Genomic DNA, 21,388 nt, shown 5'->3' with positions numbered 1-21,388 from the left:
AGAGTCTTGAGAAGGGTCTAAATAGCGGCGCACCGAGTGGTGCATCCCCGGTCTAAGTAAGGCCGGGGCCGGCCCCGCCCCGAGGCGTCGGACATTTCTTTGCCCGCCGGCACTTCACTGGCAGCCAAGCTCAACTCAATTCTGATGCTTTTGTTGATTGATCTTATTCAAATGGCTGTTTTGGTTACAAGTGCCATCAAAGGGCTCGCATACGTAAACATGTTCGCGGAAAGTCTCCATCTTTTAGAAATGTCCAAGTGACGACGCAACCACGCCACCCGATCTCCCGTCCCATCCAACGACGTGAGTGAGTTGAACTTCGGCCGAAGGCTCTTTATAGAACAGACACCAACAAACACCTCAGTTACTTGCTTGTTTTCAAAGCCGTCCAGACGCCCAAATACCAAACTGAATCCCGCGGTCGTTTGTCTGCGCGTAGAAATGCTCTCATACCATCCATCATCGAAACAGCATGGGCCAAGAGGAGATTTACTGTGATGTAATGTTAGTCCCCCCACAATCAGAATAAAGAACTGTGAACTACACACGATGCATTGTTTCCGATCTTGGTAAGAAGACCATGGGATGCGGTTAGAAGCGCCCGCAGCATTGCAGTACAACTTTTCTCTGCCGAGGGTGACGCCGTAGGCGGCACCGTTACACACCTCGTCGCATGTCTTGCCGTTGCCGTGCGCTACACAGCAGTGGCTGCCATCAGAGTACTGGCACTGGCAGTAGCCGCATGCCTGCGCGGCGGCGACAGCGACGGCGAGGAAGGAAACGACGGAACTGATCTTCATCTTCGTATGAATTAAAAGGGTTGAGATTGAGTTGCGCAGTTATAAAAGTGTGTTGTATTATTCGAGCTCAACTTCTGAAAGATGATATGATCGTTTATAATAACCAGCGTGATGCGTATCGTGAAGGCATTTGCTTATGGGAATGAGCTGCTCGGGTTGGCCATGAGTGACTGACTCAGCGCAACACGAGAAGATAACAGGATCGCTCCCCATTCTTCTTCCTCGAACTGCGAAGATTTGAAATGCTGTCGATTATGCATAAGCTCCAGCGTGCAGCGACAAGCCTCGCTGCCTAAGTCAACGACTGTGGTCTAAGAGAGTTCAGCTAATCCAGTGAAGACTTTTTCCCTCATTCGCCATCTATTCCATCAAATGGCTACCAGTATAACCCGACGCCCTTGTATGTTCTTTTTGCCAGACCAATTGAGCAACTTGTTCAGTATGGGTTGATCTTCATTGGTCAGGCAGTTCCTTTTCGGCGACACAGGGAGCTGACGGGATAATTGGCACTGCAGGGCCCAAAGCTGCCGACGAGTCAATCAATGTCTTCTACCCTGCGACAGCATCGCATTCGGGACGATGCGCACGATGGCCAGGCGATGCCGTCAGTGACAGGTACACCGTGGCCCACAGGTTCAGCAACTGTCAACTGAAGGCCTGGGGGGTTCCATAAGACAAGCTTTTCGCTTACGGTGGCTGCGATGAACTTGCGGGGCTTGGCCTGAATGCTTCATCAAACTACACCTATCCCACGGTGTTAAAGGTTAGCGTAGTACTTGCGGGGCTTCGTTATATGGAAAGCCCCGCAAGAACCGCACTAACCTTTAAGACCGTGGGATAGGTGTAGAACCGAACCCTTGGTGCTTGCTGTTCCTCACAAGGCTTGCCGCTTGCACGAGCTCAAATGTCTTGAAAGTCCGAGCACACACCGTATGTTGAAAATTCTGCAAGATGCTACATGGACTTCTTGCTGCGGCTGTCGGCAACCTAATCGTTCAATTGCCCGGGCATAGAACACGTCCATCACCATCTCATCATCGAGGCAATTGACGCACAACGACTCAGGCGTACCACCCGGCAACGCGAGGGATTCGGGAGCACGGGCTTGCCGATAGAAAGGAGACATGGGGACTTGAATATCCCACCGGGACTTAATATACTGGTTGTGGTCAAACGACCAGTGACTGAATCAGTCTTCGTCCATGGTTCATGATGCTCCAATGAGCACCCACTAGACGATCTAAAAGGTAAAGTGTCATTGACATTAGCAAGTTAGACTAGATTCTAGATCCACGCAATATATCATACATGAAGCTCTGCAAATTGCGATCAGAGCGAACTGCAGGAACATCCGCGTGCCCAACGTTGTATATATACCTGGACCAGCGGTCTTGCCTGACCTGACCATCGTCCCGTCTTTAATCTGCACCTCCAACCCCAGATCCCCTCTCCCGCCCGACACAAGCCACGAAATCACACCTTCAATAACCAACCGCACCCAGCCACAATGAAATTCCAGCCCCTCCTCTTCGTCGCCCTCGGCGCAACCGCCGCCCCAGCCCCAGCCGACGCCGGCCCCACGGTCCCGGCCCGACGCCTCCTCTGCTCCGGCCTCTGGACCGGCAACGACCTCGGCTGGGGCGACATCAAGTGGGCGATGCAGAACCGCCGCGACGAGCTGCAGCTCAAGGCGGGCTGGTGGAACGAGGCGAACGCCGACTGCCGCAGCACAGACGGCAGGGACATTGCGCAGAAGGGCATCTGGATCACGTACAACCACCAGCGCGACGACAAGGCCGAGACGGCGCTCAAGTACAACGAAAAGATTGTCTGCACGCCGCAAAGCTCGTGGCGCCTTAAGTGCAATCCTTCCGGCTGAGCATGTGAGTCTGGGTGGGCGGGCTGGAAGCAGTCCGGATGGAGGCCGGAAGTTTTGCCGGGACTTTGCGAAGCGGTGTCTGATGTCAGTGGAGGCGGGATGTTGGAGGCACGGATCGGTTGGCATGATTGTTTTCTTCTTTGTTAGAACACTTCCGTCCTAAAACCTCTTTATACCCAGAAATTCTTCAAACATGTTCTTGTTATACGAATTGCCATTGCCCTAGTAAAGAGACCATCACAAATTTCAAAACACCCAAGCCCATCATGACCCTTCCCCAGTCGGCGCACCACCCTTCCCCCACCCCAGCCTGAACTCGCCTTTCACCGAACAGCCGCATGGTGAACCAATAGCGTAAGACACAAAGATTCCCCTCGGCTCCGCGCGTTCCTCCGGCTCGTCTTCCGGATTACTAGGCACAATCACCCACTCCCGCTCGTCATCTTCCACCTTCTTGGCACCCTTTCCCGTTGTCATAGCAGCGGCAGTTTTCTCGTCAGCGGCGTCGGTCTCTGCTGGCTTCTCGTCGACACAACCATCATCTTCAGTGAAGGGCTCGGTGGAAGACTGGGTCCGGCCGAAGGAGAAGGTAAACCCTGTGGACGACCGTCAGCAATCCCGTTACAATAGCTTTGAGTCGGTAGGTCGGACTTACTCGGCGGGGCTTTATACGTGCCGCCCTGCTGCGCCATCTCCGTTCGGCAAAGGCAATTCGATGCAAGATTGTTGCGTGGGATGAAAATCTCCGAGTTATCGGGCGGATGCTCGGGGGGCCTGACACTTCTTCAATGCTCTGGATGCAGCGGGCGTCGGAGGCAGGCGTGCGGCACGGAGTGGCGAATGCTGGTTTGCAAGCAGTGTCAGCCAATGACGGTGATACACATGTCAATAGCTTGCGTACGAAGCCCGTCAGATCGTCTGCGGCTTTTGTCCGCGTTCACATGACCAGAGCGTGGCGCAAGCTTTGTGATTACGCACTGCGTCTGAGGTAATCAGTGCCGTGTCTTGATATCTTCTCAAGTCTGAACGAATGGGGCGGTACTATATTTTCTCGGTTCGAATGATATTGTCTGAAGAAGTGGTAAATAAGGGTGTTTGATGTTGTGTGTTTTGCAAGAGAACTTCATCATACTGCATGGTCGTCGACTTTCATTCCATTACTCTAGCAAAAGATAAACTCCAACACGCCCTTTAACTATTACAGAGAAGATCATGGTGTAGGTATATGTCCTACCCGTCCAGTGAGAAAATAAAGACGAAAAGCGGTTCTCCCATGTCCAAAGATAATCGTTCCTCAAGCAAATTAAGAAGACGTTGAAAGAAGGATCAGTGTTTCAGTACTTCTCAGGTCTCGTGAGTCACGTCTGCCCCCCTGTCCTTTGCGCTCGATCGCGATCGGTCGAAATGCCGCTTCCACCGCAACCACCACCCACCAGGCTGGCGGACTGGAACCTCCTCACTGTCGGTGGCAGTTGTGTTAGGACGCCGGAAGAGGGGTCCGTTGCCACCCCAAGGGTAGGCCTTGTTAGATGGCAGAGTGAAGTCGCTGACTGTGGTAGTCGGCACCACCGGGCCGTCGGGCTCGAACATGGTGGTACTGTCTCCCTCGGCTGAGACCGAAGCCTTGGTTGTTGATGTGATGAGAGTCGTGGCGGTGTTGCTGGAAATTCCTGGAATATTTGTTAGTTTACTGGCCTTTGTGGAGAAATAGGCTGAGACTTACTGTTTGTAGCACCGGTTGAGGGCTTTGTAGAGGTCGTGTTCTGCCACTTGGACGTGCAGGTTGGCATGGATGAGACCAGAACACTTCTGGTAATAACTTGGGTCACCGTGCCACTGGTTACGGTGACAGTATGGCATGGTGTTGAAGACCCCGTCGGCCCTGTCGAGTTGGTGGAAGTGACAGGGGTAGTCGAAGACCCAGTGGGAGGGTAGACTAGCGAAGACGACGACGACAAAGATGGCAGCGACGAGAATGTTGAGTTCGGCAACTGGCTGAAGGGAACGCTCGGAATTACAGTGCCAGGTGGAGGACCAGTCCCTGTGACAGTAGGCACAATGGTGCCGTTTGAAGTTGGGAACGGCGGCGTCAATGTTGCAGACCGCAAGACTGTAAGGGTTTGCGTGGTGCGGCGGTCGGCTCTTGTGATTGTCAATGTCGAAGCGACCGCGCCTGATGGTGCACTGGAGATCAACGTGACAGTTACGTTGCCAGTCGATACCGGGATCACGGTGATATTGCCAGCAGGGAATGGCGGCGTCGTTGCCGTGGCGTTGAGACCGCTCGATGTCTCTGGGGGCTCAGTTGTGAAGAAGATAGTTCCAGATCCTTCAGGAGGTGCGGTTCCTGTAGGTTCTGCCGTCGACGTTCCATTCCGAGTTGGGAACGGTGGCTCTGTGGTCGGGGTTGGAAGACCTGTGACGGTACCACTACCAGCTGAAGTCCCGCCAGTCAACGTGGGTATCGGTGTGCCGCCTGTGCCTGGGATCGTACCCGTGATGCTGCCCAAGGTAGACGGAGATGAAGTAGAGTTGGTGACCGGGAATGGAGGCAGCGACGGAGAAGTGGTAGAGTTGGTGCTGGAAGTACCTGCCGTCAATGTCGATATCACCGTGGTGCCTGTCCCAGAGAAAGTAATGATCGTGTTCGCTGGACGAGAGGAGTTGACAGACGGGAAGGGTGGTAAGGCAGGTGTTGGTGAGGTCGTAGAATTAGCAGTAGAAGAAATTCCCGTCAATATGGGATCGGCGGTGACTCCGGTTCCTGAAATTGTTGAAGTTGCATTGCCCGAAGTAACAGCAGATGTTGCGTTCACGCTTGGAAAGGGTGGCCTAGGCACCGTTGAAACTGCGATCGTAGCGATAGGTGAAGAACCTGTTCCTACGGGTATAACAAGGGTCGACATGACTGTGGAAAGCCAGATGCTCGATGTATTGAACCCAGTCGGGAAGGGAACGACAGAGGAGTTGCCGGTTGGAAACGGAGGAGCGTCGGTTGTAGAAAACCCTCCCGATGTGGTGCTGAGAGTCGCATTCGACGTTGAGGTATTCAAAATTGTCCCATTGCTTGGAGACGGAGTCGTGCTCTGTTGAGAGCTCAACGTGGTGTTCACACTTGGCCAAAGAGTGGTGGCGGTTGCTGACCCCGTCGCCGTGATTGCACCAGTACCCGTAATGTTGCCAGTTGGAACACCCGAGGTGTGATTTGTCCAAGTGAATACCCTGGAGGGACTTGAGAACCCCGTGCCGACGATTATCGACGATGTAATCACCGGGATGGAAACTGTTCCTGTGAGGGATACTGTGGTTGAGTTGAACGCAGGCCATGGCGCTGTGGGAGTTGGGCGTGAAGACGCTGCAGTCCCAGTTGTCGTGAGAATCGTTCCCGTTCCTGTTCCTGTTCCTCTAGGTATGGTCGTAGAATTGGAAACAGGCCACGGGGGCACGAAAACACCAGACGTAGACGTCGCTGGATCCGCAGATTGACTCGTCCCCGTCCAGGTAGCGTTAGCGCTGGTCGAGAGTGTTGAGTTGAGGGACGGCGGAAGAATTGGGCCGGTTCCTGATATGACTGGTGACGAGGTCAAAGTACTGTTCCAAGGTGAAGTTGACGAGGGCTCAGGCTCTTCAGTGATGGAGGCAATGGTGCCACTCGGCCAGATTATGGAGCTGGAATTTGCGGGGAAAGGAGGCACGGCAGTAGGGCTTGTTGGAAAGACGGATGCCGTGTTCGGCACTGTAGAGGTGAGGATTGTGCCTTTAGTAGAGATGGTGATCGTCGAATTGGGGAACGGAAAGGGAACATTCGTTTCTGTGGGAGACGCAGAACCTGACGGTAAACCGGAGACTCCAGACGGGACTACCGTGACTGGTCCCGTGGTCGAGCCCTGGACGGTTGATGTTGCAGATGGGCTCGTCGAGTTTGAAGCCCGGGTCGTGGTACCAGACGTCCATGCTGGAGGGATCGGGATGTCAGATATGGACGTGAAGTTTCCTGAGGTGGTAGATTGGGACACTCCGGAAGACGTTGGAGAGGCAATGACAGACGAGTTCCAAGTCGACCATGGGGACTCAACAGGCTGCGTCAAAGTCGGGCCAGCAGGGAACGATGTGTTGAAGAGCGAACTTGGCAAGATTGATGTCCCTGGCGCGGTACCAGTTGTAGTCACTGACGAGTTGGACGCAGTGAACGGCGGTACCAGAGTGGCAGACCTTGAACCGGATAATGTCGAGGAAGCAATTACAGTCGTGTTACTGCTGGCAGAGGAGCCGACTGATGTTGCAGACGAGATTGAGGAGCTCACGGCTGGAGACGGCGCAAGAGTCGTGGTGTTCCACGTTCGCCTTGAGCTTGAGCTTGAGCTTGAGCTTGTGGATGTCTCTGAGACTGTTGTGAGGGTACCCGACTCAGTATCTGTCGCGGTTGGTGATGAGACAGCACCGGATGACCTACTTGACGATGAAGAATCGCCCGAAGAGGCGGACGTAGGTGGGTAGGTAGTGGCGTTATCCGAAGAGGCGGAAGATGATCCAGAGGTAGCAGTGGCACTGGCAGAGGCAGGGTAAGAGTTACTAGATGTCCCGCTCGCGCTTGTCGCCGTGCTGGCTTTTGTTGAGTATTCTTCCAGGTGAGAATTAGTCAACCGCGCACATATTCTAAATGGAGGAACGAACCATCGGTGGTAGTAGCACCATACTGTTCTGTCGACGACTCCTCGCCATAGGTGGTTGGAGGAGGCGGAGGAGGGTCCGAGTATCCATAGTCGTAGCTGAGAAAATCATCAGAGTCCTGAGGGTCTCGAGCATGGTGTTCCAGGTTGTGGAGGACTGCGGACTGGACCTCGTCCTGCTGGGCATGGACCTCAAAAGAGGAAGCTGCAGTGCCGCCCACCAAAGACGGGAGCAGCGCAGCAACCGACGCGATGCCGGCGATGAGATTCGAAACTCTCATGTCGATGAGCTGACGGAAGGTTAGACCTTTCCGCTTTTGGTTGGAAGGGGAGGAAGACTAACCTGGCAGTCGCGTTCGAGGGCTTGCCGGCTGCTCTTGCTCGTAGATGCGGATAGAATGAGTGAAAGCCTTTGGTAGGAGGAACGAACGTTGAAAACCTTAGCACTCGGGTTCGAGTGGGAAGAAAGAGGTTGTAAAGGGAGAGAAGGAAGGAGAGGCGGGGTCGAAGGGGAGTTGGAAGTAAGGTCAGTGGGTACGAACCGCGGGGGTAGAGCACATATAGGCACAAGTCGCGACATCTTCGATGGAGAGACGCCCTCCTGCGAAGGATACACTGCTTTTTCCGCACACTTTCTAGCGAAAGTCACTCTTTGCTCATCTCAAGAATCATCGGTCACACATTGCGTCCCAGGAAGGCGCGTCTTCCGCACTTGATCGTCCCCGCCCCGGCCTTACATCATACTCCTGCTTCCGACTCGTCCCAGAAACAGTCAAGTCGAAGTCCCACTCTGAAATGGAAGATACACTGTGGCCGTGTACTAGCGATCCAGGGAAGCTGTACATGGTTGGATCGGATGGATCAGGGTGGATTCCGACTTGCTCGGTCACGATAGCACAACGTTCCTTTCAACTGAGCTGCTGCCATCGGTGAGCTTGCCGGTAACAGCACTAGTCATAGCGGGCTACGGCCTCGGTCGATCACCATCGCCACCCGTCCCAGCAAGCAAAGATCCGATGATGAAGCTCGAGGTGCTTCACGATGAGGCCTCACTTGCGATCCTCCGCCACTGTCTATACATCTCCTGATTTGTCTTCGCCAGAGCGCACAATCGAATCTCCGACGCGAGACACTCTGCTCCGAGAAGCCCATCTGGTCGCCATCTGTTGAGCTTGCCGTGATGAAAGAAGCGACCATGATCCGAGTCTCGTTTTCTCCTCATGTTCAACGCATCGTCACATCCACTATCAGTCACCACGCACAGCGTGACATGACGCTCAACACCAAATGGTATCGTATTTCCCATAGTCGCACTTGCGGTAACATGTTGATAACGGATGCACGTCCAACGGAGCTGAGGCATGGCCCCAACGGGCTCTCCGGACTTGAATTCAGGGGCCTTCCTCTTCCGGTCTTCTTGGGTGACAGACGGGACGGTATGTGGACAGTGTTCAGTTGAAGATCGCGCAGCCTGTGGGTAGCCGTGTACTGCCAAACGAGATTGCTTGTGCCTGAACAGTGTGTGACAAGACCAATGTCCTCAGTGCGGGGGCTCGCGGTGTCTCGTCTCAGGACCGATTAGTGTCCGTTCCAGCAACTAGAGTCATTCATCTCTTGATGTCGCTTCGTCTTGCTTCTGCTCAAGACAGCTGCTTGTGTAAGAATCGTTATTGAGTGGCAGCTACGCAGGTGAAGCCTTGGGGACACGTGAAAGGACCCTCTAAGACTGCGAGACAAGACGCGGCAGCCCAGATTAGTGCGCGAAAGTCATCTGTCGATATCTGCAGTCATTCGTAAAGTTCCAAATCATCATTAACAATTATTTCATGCGCTCTCCTCGAAATTTCCATGTACCTTTCCCAAAGACCTACCCCAGGACGCCAAACCGAATTCCATCATGCTAATGCACGCAAAGGCCGTCTCTCTCATTGCCCCCACCTGTCCGTGAGATCTCGCCGCGAAAGACCCGCGAGCCGAGTTCGATAAAGGAACACAAGATTCAAGACTGCTGTCAAGATGCCGTGGTACCATTACCCGAAGAAACGAGGGGGGCCCGCATCGTTTGGGTGCCAAGTTGAAGCATGTCCTCGGCCGGTGCAGGTGAGGTCGGCTCCACAATGCTGTGCGTCGTCGCCTACTCGGCATTTTTGGCCGTCTCGCGAAGAGTGGGAGCCGTGCCGTCGGTCATGGACGTGTTCTTGGACTCGATATCGGCAGCCCACAGAGCAGCACCAACTAGCGACAGTTGTCAGTGACATTCGGCAGGAGCTTCGAGCACACCTACCCGTGTTTGTGAATGTGAAGAAGATGCTGACGAAGGGGATCATCTCAAGCGCAGTTGCCACGAGGCCGAAACTGCACCATGCTAGTCAGTACGCCGTATAGCGGACGCGCAAATAGACCAAACTCACGCCGTGTAAGGCCCAGTGTGTCTCTTAAGCCAGTCGGCCCTCCGGGAAGCGGACCAGTTCTTCAGTTGGAAGTACTAAACAACAAAAGTCAGACAGGAGCTTGCGGATGGAGTCGATCAGGAGATACGTACGCGTCCATGGACACTGTGGCCCCGGCTTCGGGCTGTGATGTGTTAGCTTGACTATGCCACGAGTGGTTCCGTCGACATACCCTGGAGAAGAATAAAGATTCCCGTTCCCACGATGGGGATGAAGTTCAGGGGCAGGTAGACTAGGTAGCGGATGAGAGCCTTCGGGCTGAACCTCTCGAACGGATTCTTGAGGATCTTGCCCAGCTTCTGCATCGGGTCAGAGCCAGGGCGGACCTGTCTTCCCTCCTTCACGATGCCATCCTCGTCCCTCGAAAGCAAGGTGCCGTCAAAGGTATCCAAAAGCGCCTCTTGCAGAAGGTACGATCGTGAGACGAAGTTGATGATTGTCGAGCTCTCGTTCAGGATCAACAGCACGGTGGTGAAGACTGCCAGAGGACCGTTGACGAAGACAAGGATAGCAAGCTGTGGCACGTAGGTGAAGACGAACATGCCGGTCACAACACCAGCGGACAGGAGGATGTAGGCCCCGATGCGCGACATCAGAGGCTTCCATAGCGCTCGGTGCGTGGCGAAGTAGATGATGCCTTTGATGGGATACAGGTACGACTTGCTCTTGGCAGCGTCGGCGACGAGACCTCTCGCCTTGTCGTAGTCCTCCTGCCTGTTACACGTTGGTCAGCGTTCGTCGGACGTTCATGGAAGTTCAGGGGTGGCACATACAGGACCTCCTGGGCTTTGGCCTGCACCGAGTTGGCCACTCGTCGGTTGCGGCTGTTGGAACCGGAGGCTTGCCCTTCGGCGACAGTCTGTTGGTCGGCCATGGTGATGAGCGATGTGCGATGTGCGGGGTCGATGTCGGGTTGCGGTTCTCGGGATGGCGTTGATGTCGTAAACAAAGATCGCGAGAGCAGCTGGGGAAAGTAACTGCTGGGTAAAAGTGGCATAGGCCGGCGGCCAGGTTTTATTTAGTTGTGGCAATCGCGATCTGGCTGTCGCGCAGCTACCTCAGCTGAGCTACCGGAGCTAGAGCTCCCTTGCGTGCCAGCCAGTGATGGCTCTATGACGTCGTGGTGTGGCTCAAGCTAGGCCTAGAACCTGCTATGTGCGAAGTGTGGCGTCCAAGGCTTGGCATGCGCCAGACCAGAATATGCAGTTTGGAGGAGAAGTCAATTGCAGTAGGCTCTCCATGTATCCAAAAACGAAAGGAATCATTTGTCCATATCTAAGTTCTTATTTGAAGATCTCGGCAGCGAATTGGTACTCAGCATTGCCGGCTTGCTGTGCTGCTGCGCCACTATAGCCACATATTACGCCACATGGGGGTGGTGACATGGCGATGGCATAGGGGTTTAAGGGGTTTAATTCATTTAGTCAAAGCTATCGTGAGTTTGTGACACGCCACCAAACATGCCCACGATCTATAGCCAACTCCCTTGCGCTACATCACGACCATTACTCTTGACCACTGTCCGTGGTCTCTGCTGTCGTCGCCGGCGTCGTCCTTTCCTGCCATTGTCATCCCTCTGCTTCTGTTCTCCGTGAGAGGGGTCTTGCCTCCTCTACGAAGTCCATTCGTGGAGCTCACTCATTCCCAACGTTCCCACCGTCCTGGCCCAGCATTCTCAGGACATATTGCACCTGATTTTCCGACAGACGTGCGACAGGTGCGGGCTCTCCTGGCACAACGGCGTCGAAGAATGCCTCTCCTAAGCGGTTGATGGCCTCATTCCGAGCGGCCGTCAGACGGGACACCTCACCGATGGCCTCTATTACTCGCGCTAATCGGTCTGGGGCAGCCATGGCAGCAGCAGGTGCCGGTGTTGCATGCCGAGAGACGGCGAGGGCGCCGGCAACACCGCCGGGGTCCAGGACGGCTGAACCAGCCGGGACGGGCTCAGCCGGACCTGCGCTAGGTAGAATGGGAGTCTGGCGGCTGACAGGGCGAGGGATGAGGGCGGCTGCGGGGTTCGATGCGGAGGTCTTCGAAGAGACCTTGTCTTTGCCTGCCGAGCGAAAGGCCTCGAGTGTCTCAGCGGGGTACAAGGCGGACCGAGAGTAGTTCACGGTAGGCACGGAGCGTCGAGGACGAGTGTATCAGCATCGGCGGGTAAGGAGCCGGTGTGGACGTCGTGTTCGTGGGCATCATCGCTGTCGCTATCATCGTCCTTATCATCGTTCTTCTCGAGTCGGCTGTAGTAATTCTCGGTGCCAGACTGGACAGCTGCAAGGGCGCGCACTACAGCGCTAGTATCCTCGAGAGTCAGCAAACGCGTTCACTTGGGTTGAGAAGAGACTTACGTCGGGGCTGATCTCCGCGTCGGGATGAAGCTGGCGCAACTCCAAGATTGCGCGACGACGAGCGATGACATTTTGGGCGCGAAGCCACTGCGACGGAGGGATCTAGCACTTGGTCAGTACGTGTGCTGGATGGCAATGTTGAAGGTGCTACTGACGATAAGGCACTTTCCCAACTTGACGCACCGCTCACATCTGTCTGGGCAGGGAGTCAGCAACAAGTGGCAAGAGCGGAAAGAGGTAGCTACCTTCTCCCGAAGCTCCGCTGCACGTGAAATCAAGCTCCTGGCACTCTTGCCCGCGGTTGTTCTTGGATTTGCCGGCGTACCACTTCAAGCACCGGAGACACCAGCGAGTCTCGATATCGGTAGCAAGTGCAGGGCCAAAGTGTGATGAGACCATCACGGCGGGAGGCACAGGGTGTCTGGAAAGATGCTGCTATGTGGTGAACAGAAGCGGAACGGCAAAAGAGGAGGGCAAGGAGGGAGAAGAGGATGGCGAAGCAGAAGAGGAGGGCAAGGAAGGTGAATAGGATGGACGAAGGAGAAGAAGATAGACGAGGACACGGGAGAGACCAAGCGAGGGTGGCTGCCTCGAGGCCGCAGGGTCGACTTGTTTTTGTTTTTTCGATATGATGCCTTGAAGGTGGGTCAAAGGAGGAAAACACACGTGCGGAACAAGCTGAGACCGGCAGCGTCGAAAGATTCCTGAGAATACATATACTCTATTCGCGATTTGGTTCTCGGCGAGTACACCCAATTCATATAGCCCGTATGCCTAGCTAGGTACCGATCCTGACATTGGCGACAAGGAGCCAACGACGAAGTTGCTCCTCTGCTAGGACCACTACCATGCTGCCTGGTTCACCTTTATTTTTCTCCGACAGTTCCGCTCCACTGCCCGATCCGCAAGCCAGCGATTATTGACCATCTCTCTGTCCCAGCATCCGAAGCACACCCAAGATCGGTTCGTCCCCTGATCTCTCAGGCGGGACACCTCCAAATGCCACGATAGCGAACACGGCCTCGCCCAGGCGAGTGTGCGCATCCTTCAGCTCCCCCGAAATCCTCGAAACCTCCCCGGCAGCCTCGCGAGCGGCGCCATCTGCGTGATGACCAGTCTGTCTCAGCAGTTGGGAAACGCCCGGCGCCTGGTTGTTCGGCACGTTGGGGCCTAGTCCGAAGTACTGCAGAGCCGCGGTTGCAAAGCGCTTGTCGGCTTCGGGCTTGATGGCAGTGAGCCTGGCCACCTTCTTGACAGCATTGCTAGCAGCCTGGAGAAGTTGCTCGGTACCATCAGGTACCGCAGGCGACCTCCCTTGAACTCGAGGGCCGACGCTGGCTCGGGGACGATTCTGCAGGTCATCGTCAGCGTGCGTGTTCGCGCTGGCTCGCTCTTGCTGGCCGTGTTCGTCGCATACCGTCTCAGGCTCAGAAGCGTGGAACTCGTCGTACAGAATGCCGGAGGCGTAACGGCGAGGGCGCTTTCGGCGTGGGGGCGCATCGTCTTCGTCTTCAGAGTCTTCAACGTGCTCCGAATCGCGCCTCTCGCTGTCTTTGTAGTATTCTCGGGTACGGTCTCTGACGATCTTGAAGTCGGCCTTCAGAGCCCGACGGTCCTGCGAGGCAATCGTTAGTTATGGCGACGTGCTAAGCAGATCTAACAAGGGTACTTACTGCAGCACTAACGTCTCTCATCGGGTTCTTCTTTTCAAAATCGACCATGGCTCGACGGTGAGCAATGATTTCTCGGGCGAGCTTCCACACAGAATCCGGAATCTGGGAATGTTATCAGGAATTGTACCAGTAGGAGCCGAAGGTTCCTCACTGTCAGACATGTGTGCTTTGCTGTTGGGGGACATCGCGCACACTTTTCGTCGGGGCCTGCGAGGATGTGAGCTTGTGGCTGCTTCACGGAGACCCAGGGAGATCAGCGGCGCGCCTACCTCCGACTGCTCCTGAGCATGCGAAGTCGACGTCCTGACAGAACTGTCCACGGTTGCCCTTGAACTCGCCTGCATACCATCCCAAGCACCGGAGACACCAGCGAACTTCATCAGGCACGGCAGCAAGCGCCGCTTCGGAGACGGAAGTTTCGGGCATCGTGGACGTTGTGTGGTTGTCGGGGAAAATGGGTTTGCGAGACCTTCGGTGGCAGCCCCAGGAGTATGGGATCGCGGGTAGGTAAGGTAGCCGGCAAGCCCTCGTTATGTGGGGCTCTCTGTGAAGTCCCAATGAGAGAGAACGGAAAAGAACGAACTCCCATTTGGAAGGAGCGATTGTTGACGGCAGCCTCCAGTCGACGAAGCTTCGAGAAGTCGGGTGCAGCGAGAGACTGGTAGCATCTCTCAAACCAGCGACCAGAAATTTTGAAAAGAAAGCAAGAGATAAGCGCCAACGCGTTTTCTGAACCTTGGACATGCCTTTCTTGTTTGCTCATTCAGGACAGGCCAAACATGCGTGTGCAGCAGCTACCGGAGCAACAAACAACCCCAGCACAAAGCTGTTGTCTTGCTGCTCTCCCTCTGACCTCTGGCCTGCTTTGGTACTGGGAAAGAGATTGAGAATTCAAAGATATCGGGAAATTTGACTTGCCCGGTGGACCTTCTTTAGGTATTCACATCCAACTAGGCCCTGTCACGTCCACAGCAAACGACCTCTGCACCTGCGTCGACACCACCATACGCACTTCCATTGACGATTGAGCTCGTCCAGTCTCGTACAGAGCATCAAAATATATCAATGAATCATAGCCAACCAGATTGACTCCAAAAGATCGCCGTAGCTGCTCGACAGAGGCAGCCCGGTGATGCGCCGGCGATAAGTGGGTCCATCGGATCGGAGCCGGCGCCGACACGGAAAATTGCCGGAAGGGACTCAAATGCGCATGGTATGTGCTTTACGGTCTGGAAGTACATCTTTCAAGACCAGATCGTACCCTATAACTAGCTAATTCTGGTTTTGACAGTGGTTCGACAGGCTGAATACATCACAGGGGCACTGAATTATGCGGATGGTCAGCTTAAAAGGGGACAACAGAGATGACAGCCATGCTAGTTATAATGTATTCCTCTCGTCAGCCAGAGGTGATTGCATACACGGTATTAATGTTGCTCTCACTTTGTACCCAGTCTCCTAAACTACTTAGCCCGTTGTCTTGAGGAGTCCGCCTACTGCGATATACGAGCATCGACACGTACCGCACCGTAATGCTTCAAGAACCGGCCCCACATCGGCGCATAATCCTTTCTCACAAGCATCGTCTCCGGGTCCTTCTGCTCTCTGACGCTCCTCGCAATGGGCCACAATACTCGGCTCGCGCCGTCCTCCCATCCAATGGGTCTCTCGCCACCGCGCGCGTCCTCGTACTCGGGCGCAGCGCTCATGTATCCGGGGTCCACGGTGTTCATGGCCACCTTGTGTTTCTTCCAGGCCGTGGCCGCCTCGGTCTCGGTGATCATGTTGAGCCCGGCTTTGGACATGTTGGTGTGCACGTGGTGGCCCCTCTTGGCTGAACTGTTGCGGTCCGTCTCGAAGATGCCCTCTCTCGATGACACGTTGATGATGTGCCCATCTTCCATGCCGTGCAGCAGCTCGCGAATCAGTATGAGAGGCACGAAGGTGTTGACGCTGTGCGCTGTTATGACGTCCTCGTATGGGATGTCGGAGAGAGACTGGACCCATGAAGACGGCCCTGGAGGCAAAGAGATTTGCGTATTCGACATTGGCGTCTCTATGACAGCGGAGTCCGTTGGCGACGATGCCTCAAGAAGGTTCATATCCGGGCCAGAAATTCCCGGCAGAGTCGCGCCACCACGAACCCGCGCGGTATTTTCGCTGCGCACAACAACCTGGTTGACAGCATCTGACACCCCCGATTGCTCGAGTAGCTCCTGCTCTCGGGTAGTAGCGATCTGCTCCTTTTTGATAGGATCAGTGAGAGTCTGCGCGGCGTTGTTGATCAAGATGTCGAGCCTCCGGTCTTCCTTGCGCAGTATAGCCTTCGTGGTCTCGACCAGTGCGAAGGCGTCTTTTGCCGCTCTGAAGTCTGCCCCGACGATCCTGAGCCGGTCTTTCCAGTCCTCAAAACCGAGCTCCTTTTGGTAGCGCGAGAAGGCGTCCTCCGGGTACCGCGACGAGGCGATGACGAACGCGCCGCAGCGGAGCAGGCGCAGAGCTGTATGGAAGCCCAAGTTGATGCGCGCGCCGGTCACGAGCGCCGTCTTTTGCAACAGCCAAAGGTGTCCCGGCATCGAATATGCTCTCTCGACTAGATTGAAATCGCCGCATGCAACGCACATCGATCCCAGTGTCTTGTGCCGCTGCTCCTGGCTGACCGACCTGCTGCAGACATAACACAATTGTCGCCGGGGAATTTGATTCCGGTATCCCTGAATGTCTTCGCTTTTCAGTCCATCTGCGGCCTCCTTCTGATGAGGCTTCTTGAGTCGATCCTCGATGGACTTGATCATGCTATTGTATCGCCATCCAGCTGTTTGGCGGTCCCATATTTGACCCCATCCCTCAGGCCAGATGCATCTGGCCACCTCTACAGCCCTCGCCGAGGGCCACTTGGGCATGTAAAGGGCGTTGAGGCTCGGGAGCCTCGCCGTCTCTGTTCCCTTTGACAGGCCGTGCTTTGACAGGTCGTGGTCGGCTTGCAGTTGCCTAGCTACCTCCTCCACGGGCGCGTTGTCGATGAAATCTCGAAAGTCGGACAGCTCAAGTAACATCTCTGTTTTCGGTGGTGTCGTCTTCCCGTAGGTATTCATGTCAATACTCCTCCGGGAACGGTTGTAGTACCTTGAGGGATACTTTTGAAAGTCTTCTGCCCAAATGACGTTGTGAGATTCGATCCATTTGACGCAGCGCAGGAAGGAATCCAGCCATGCCATCTCCTTTGGGGTTGCGGGGAAGAAGTTCCCGTACTTCCTGGATTCCGTGCTGACCGTCCACCAATCCCTCAAAACTTCCCTATGAAAGTCAACATAGTCCTGTTCGTATGCCGAAGACCATGCGCGAGGGAAGCTGCCCTCGTAGGTGCCTATGGAGTCGATGCCTTCCGCAGCTGTGCGAAAATCCTGTCGAAGGTCCGCAGGAATCATGGTGGCTATCTTCCTCTCCATTCTTTGGTCCTTGGACTCTTTGTCGTCCTCGTCCCTCGTCGGCAAACGTATATTCTCTAAGAATACGGAGAATATCCGAAAGCAGACGTCGTGAGGCACCAATACTGGATGATGATACATCATGTACGACTTGGACTTCTTCCACGTCCGAGCTCGGCCGCGGAGCTCTCTTGGGATATGTTGCGGGTTCTTTACGCCGTAGTATCCAGACTTCGAAGACATCAGATAACCTGGATACATCTCGAATAAGTCGGCAAGATGCCGAAGCTCAGATGACCTGGCTTCTTTCAATCGCCGATGCCCGCTGAAAAGATGTGGCAGCAGCTCGATACACTCCGCCACGGTCTTCATACGTGACCCTTCAGGTCGCTCCTTGGGTACGCCATCCGAGGGATAGTAGTCCGACAAGTCTACATGGTCGGGAGTGAACTGGCACACGGCCCTGAGGCTGACGTTCCTTGAGTTGCGCTGATTCCCGAAGAAGTTCTCGTTCCAGAGGATCTCGTTATTGAAGATGTTCTCGAGGTCCTTCTCGAGCTTCTCCATGAACTCCAACCCGGTGTTTTTTCTCTTGTTGAAGTCGTAGCACATATAGTCCATCTCTGGTAACCGAAAGCGGCTAATCACGACCCTTCGATCAGTGATCAGTAACGATAGCTGGTTGAAGGCTACCCAAAGCTTGGACAGGCGGCCAAGGTCCACATCTCGCAGGCTCGACCAAGCGGCGTTTCTACTGATCGCGGCCTTCAAAGCCGAGCCACCATCGTCAATACTGTTCTCGGCGGCAAGGAGATCAAGGACCCTGTCAAGAGGTAGGACGTCGATGATTTCCAGGACGAGCTCAACGGCAGTCACCGAGAGGCGGCGGGCAGTGCGCGTTAAGCTGGGTGGGATGGGTTGGTTCATGTTGAACTGCATTGTGCACTGACTGTATGGTGAACGAATCTGCATGTGCACTGAAGTTACTGTAGAATAATAACTTGAACAAAATGAATTGGGCGCTGTTGGGCAGATTATTATAGTGGCCAGGCTTCGGAGATCCGTCTGTGACTCAGCGGTCGGTCGTAAGGGTCATCGGTATTATATGGCCATAAGGGTGCATTTAGTGACAAGCAGACAATTTCCAGAGCAAAGAGGTAACGACAACGACAACGATAAAAACGGACGATGAAAACAATAAGAACGAACGATGACAACGGTGACAACGATGACAACGGACGACGAGAACAATCATAACGGACGACGACAGCAATAACAACCGACGGCGACGAAACTAAACATACATATGTACAAGTCCACAAGGAAATGAACCGCTCTAGCATGGGAGAACTAGGTGTTCTATTTCCTTGAGCGTGACCAAAGATTCAAAGTTGCGCCAGCAAGGTTTCTACGTAATGAGAGTAATGATTCCAAACGACTCCTCCCCTTCGCCGCCTCTTTCCCTCGTTGGCCTTAGCTGCATCTCCAGTCTTCAATGTCGAATCGTGTAACGCTATGCCATTCAGCCTTCTTCACAGCTACACATAGCATTCAATTCAACTATTGGATAGATGGTGTACTTTTGATAGCATAGATGGACAAGCAATTGTTTTGCAAACCACAGCTTGCGACTACCCTGCTGTCTATCTTCCAAACTAATTGAGGTTAAGCTCCACCTTCGTTATCTCCCTTGTTAGCACCCAGCCCGCTCATTTCGTGGATGAACGCGTACCCTTATGAACGATTAACTCCTTCCGTCTTGGATCTGAGCCTAAACTGAGTGTTCTTTTTTGAACTAGGTGATTTGATAGTAGGACCAAGTATGGGCATAGTGGGGGAAGTGAGATGATATGTTGCTTCAGCCTCCTTTTCGTTGATGCATCCTTTCCTGGAAGTTCTGTACAGAGAGCACACCCTTACGTCTCTCCTCTTAAGCTTCGTCTGATTCATATTGATAATTCAAGTCTGGGTCACACTGCCGCGCATGATGAACATGCTCGAGAACTAACTTAACGAGTGCCAAAGACTCCTGCTCTGAAAGACGCGCCTCAGTGATAGCAGCCGCCAAGTACTCCTGAAGAAGGACGAACGGCGGGCCCTGCTGAGGCGATGGCTTCGGCAGATCTCTATCCCGAAATGCAGCCCAGATTCGTCTGTACTGATGTCCAAAATATGGCCGCTGATCTTCTTCGCGGTCCGAGAGTGTCCAATCATACTTGCTCCAAATGATGCTCCAAATGATGCAGGTCTTGTTACTTGGGGCAGGCAGGTTGAGTTCCCTGACGATATGATCAACCAGCTGAGCGGCCTTCCACCGGAACGTGATTGCGTCTGCGATATCCATTGTGTCTAAGGATTCATTCGTCTGTATCGCACGCCGGAGCATTCCGCGCATAAGCGGTCCGAAGCCTCTGTCCCAACTGCCGGGGCAGGTTTGCAGAAAGAGTGTCGCCATCGTCACCATTCGGTTGTGGCACTTGGGGCAAGATGCCGGGACCATTCTGGAATCTTCGTGGTCGAAGAATCCTTTGCTGAGCCGCGGGTGGTCGCATTTTATCTTAACGAGGTCATTCATCGTCTCCGCTTCTGAGAACACCTCCGGGCTAGAGTCGTCTTGCGCATCCATGATGTACTGATGCCTTGATATAATTGCGTGTCGTGAGTCGGGATTAAACTGAACGACAGACTAACGAGTCTTGATAATTGATTTGTGTGAGAAGTTTTCCTACGTTGTTTCCAGAGGTACTTTTCATCAATAGGAGAAAGCTAGCGGCCATCAAGGCCGATCAAGTCACCCGGAGGGGCTGTGAACCACTGCAGTTCTGGAGTCTACCTTCTCTACCGCACTGTTCAAAAGGCTCTCCCATTGAGTTCTTTCTCAAAGTATGTTTCTATGAATTAAGGATTGTCTTGCCATTCTTGCTTGCTAGTACTCTATGGGCGGACATGGAACTCGTGAGGAGGACTGTTTGTCTGTCATCCGCATTGTACAAACTTACCTCAATTTCGACCCCGTATTGTACTTGATATTTGTATTATTCTTGGGCTCCTTGAGGCGATACGCACAATTCAATGACAAAAGTCACCTCACCGACAAGCTTTTCTCACTTGCGATTTCGTCAATTTCGTATTATGCCGCCCGAGTGACGCTGCTACAGCCCGAGTACTCCAAATAAAGGCCATGTTTGGACACATTATGGCGGTCTACAGCACAAATTTGTGGGACTAAGACCATGCCGAATTGCTGACTTCATTACCTTGGTAGAATCAGACTTGACTTTCCTCGCGCAATAGTCAATCCGTAGGCAACATTTCAAGCTCACCACAGTTGCCATCTCCCTAGGTGTCTGCTGAGAGTACAGCAGCGACCGCGTCGTAAACTTCAACCATCACCTGACCTATTGCACGTTCAATACCAGACCCGACACCCGCCGCTGACGGAAAGCCTCATCCGCAGAGTCCACAGCAAAACAAGTGCCAAGACATGACACATCATCGTCGTGTCATGATGTCTACGACAACCACAAGCAATATCTTCAAGCCCGCCGATCGCGTTTCGGGTGCGTCGCAATGCATGCGCGCCTTTCGCCCTCCGAAGAAGTCTAAGCGCCATTGCGACTACCTTCCGGTACGGCCGGCAATGTCATCTGATGTTTCCGCAAGACACATCCACCAAGACAGGGCAGCCGTCAAGAAGCAAGGAGCCAACGGCTTTAACGACAGAAGTTCTCTAGGGGTTCATGACGGCTTTCGTTTGGGTCTGGAACAAGACTATGGGGTGCCTTTGGGCAGGATCAGGCTGAAATGGTCAAGACTATCCGCGTTGGACGGACCAAAGGGGAGGAAAGGGTTCTGTGTAACGGGGGACAGGGGCTATCGTTTCTTTTCGAGCAGGCTGGGAGAAGGCGGTGCGGGTGTCTTTCGCTCGCCTCGTCTCGCCAACCGCCGCCGGGGCGGCTTCGGCCGGAAAGTCCCAACAGCGAGGGATTCGACGGCCGAAAGACGGTGGCGAAAAGGAAACTATTGACGAGGCTGGACTATCACCTCTGTGGAGGTGAGCCGATTGTGATGTGTGTGGGCGTACAATTCAGGCACAGCCGACAAGGACAGAAAGGAAAAAAAAAAAAAAAAAAAAAG

At 54.1% G+C, this 21,388-nt stretch overlaps 10 protein-coding genes across 10 annotated transcripts; 2 read left to right on the top strand and 8 right to left on the bottom strand.

Annotated features, from left to right (window-relative positions):
* Window positions 1-489: 489 nt before the first annotated feature.
* CGCA056_v012537 (uncharacterized protein) lies at window positions 490-800 on the bottom strand (the record flags this gene model as incomplete). The annotated part of the gene is made up of 2 exons (XM_037327781.1): window positions 490-492; window positions 549-800. 2 exons carry the CDS (start codon window positions 798-800, stop codon window positions 490-492), a joined length of 255 nt encoding a protein of 84 aa, XP_037173736.1.
* Window positions 801-2,307: 1,507 nt separating this feature from the next.
* Window positions 2,308-2,679, top strand: CGCA056_v012536 (uncharacterized protein; the record flags this gene model as incomplete). Its single annotated transcript, XM_037327780.1, has 1 exon — window positions 2,308-2,679. One exon carries the CDS (start codon window positions 2,308-2,310, stop codon window positions 2,677-2,679), a length of 372 nt encoding a protein of 123 aa, XP_037173751.1.
* Window positions 2,680-2,943: 264 nt separating this feature from the next.
* CGCA056_v012535 (uncharacterized protein) lies at window positions 2,944-3,371 on the bottom strand (the record flags this gene model as incomplete). The annotated part of the gene is made up of 2 exons (XM_037327779.1): window positions 2,944-3,275; window positions 3,335-3,371. 2 exons carry the CDS (start codon window positions 3,369-3,371, stop codon window positions 2,944-2,946), a joined length of 369 nt encoding a protein of 122 aa, XP_037173750.1.
* Window positions 3,372-4,023: 652 nt separating this feature from the next.
* CGCA056_v012534 (uncharacterized protein) lies at window positions 4,024-6,006 on the bottom strand (the record flags this gene model as incomplete). Its single annotated transcript, XM_037327778.1, has 4 exons — window positions 4,024-4,339; window positions 4,403-4,821; window positions 4,887-5,269; window positions 5,520-6,006. 4 exons carry the CDS (start codon window positions 6,004-6,006, stop codon window positions 4,024-4,026), a joined length of 1,605 nt encoding a protein of 534 aa, XP_037173749.1.
* Window positions 6,007-6,246: 240 nt separating this feature from the next.
* On the top strand, window positions 6,247-7,176 carry CGCA056_v012533 (uncharacterized protein; the record flags this gene model as incomplete). Its single annotated transcript, XM_037327777.1, has 1 exon — window positions 6,247-7,176. One exon carries the CDS (start codon window positions 6,247-6,249, stop codon window positions 7,174-7,176), a length of 930 nt encoding a protein of 309 aa, XP_037173748.1.
* Window positions 7,177-7,318: 142 nt separating this feature from the next.
* CGCA056_v012532 (uncharacterized protein) lies at window positions 7,319-7,630 on the bottom strand (the record flags this gene model as incomplete). The annotated part of the gene is made up of 1 exon (XM_037327776.1): window positions 7,319-7,630. One exon carries the CDS (start codon window positions 7,628-7,630, stop codon window positions 7,319-7,321), a length of 312 nt encoding a protein of 103 aa, XP_037173747.1.
* A 1,853-nt stretch (window positions 7,631-9,483) lies between these two features.
* RRT8 (Outer spore wall protein RRT8) lies at window positions 9,484-10,673 on the bottom strand (the record flags this gene model as incomplete). Its single annotated transcript, XM_037327775.1, has 6 exons — window positions 9,484-9,584; window positions 9,634-9,704; window positions 9,761-9,834; window positions 9,892-9,923; window positions 9,972-10,513; window positions 10,573-10,673. The coding sequence occupies 6 exons, from the start codon at window positions 10,671-10,673 to the stop codon at window positions 9,484-9,486; spliced, it is 921 nt and encodes a 306-aa protein (XP_037174666.1).
* A 1,239-nt stretch (window positions 10,674-11,912) lies between these two features.
* Window positions 11,913-12,549, bottom strand: CGCA056_v012530 (uncharacterized protein; the record flags this gene model as incomplete). Its single annotated transcript, XM_037327774.1, has 4 exons — window positions 11,913-12,104; window positions 12,151-12,252; window positions 12,306-12,346; window positions 12,396-12,549. The coding sequence occupies 4 exons, from the start codon at window positions 12,547-12,549 to the stop codon at window positions 11,913-11,915; spliced, it is 489 nt and encodes a 162-aa protein (XP_037173746.1).
* A 517-nt stretch (window positions 12,550-13,066) lies between these two features.
* CGCA056_v012529 (uncharacterized protein) lies at window positions 13,067-14,249 on the bottom strand (the record flags this gene model as incomplete). The annotated part of the gene is made up of 4 exons (XM_037327773.1): window positions 13,067-13,765; window positions 13,824-13,925; window positions 13,975-14,030; window positions 14,093-14,249. 4 exons carry the CDS (start codon window positions 14,247-14,249, stop codon window positions 13,067-13,069), a joined length of 1,014 nt encoding a protein of 337 aa, XP_037174324.1.
* Window positions 14,250-15,316: 1,067 nt separating this feature from the next.
* Window positions 15,317-18,190, bottom strand: MIMI_R665 (Uncharacterized protein; the record flags this gene model as incomplete). Its single annotated transcript, XM_037327772.1, has 1 exon — window positions 15,317-18,190. The coding sequence occupies one exon, from the start codon at window positions 18,188-18,190 to the stop codon at window positions 15,317-15,319; it is 2,874 nt and encodes a 957-aa protein (XP_037174325.1).
* Window positions 18,191-21,388: the final 3,198 nt, after the last annotated feature.

This window comes from Colletotrichum aenigma, assembly GCF_013390185.1.
Source record: "Colletotrichum aenigma strain Cg56 chromosome Unknown KSG_Cg56_contig08, whole genome shotgun sequence".
In the NCBI taxonomy this organism is placed as follows: domain Eukaryota; kingdom Fungi; phylum Ascomycota; class Sordariomycetes; order Glomerellales; family Glomerellaceae; genus Colletotrichum; species Colletotrichum aenigma.
Note: the sequence above shows the minus strand (reverse complement) of the source record. Positions and strands in the feature narration are given on the sequence as shown.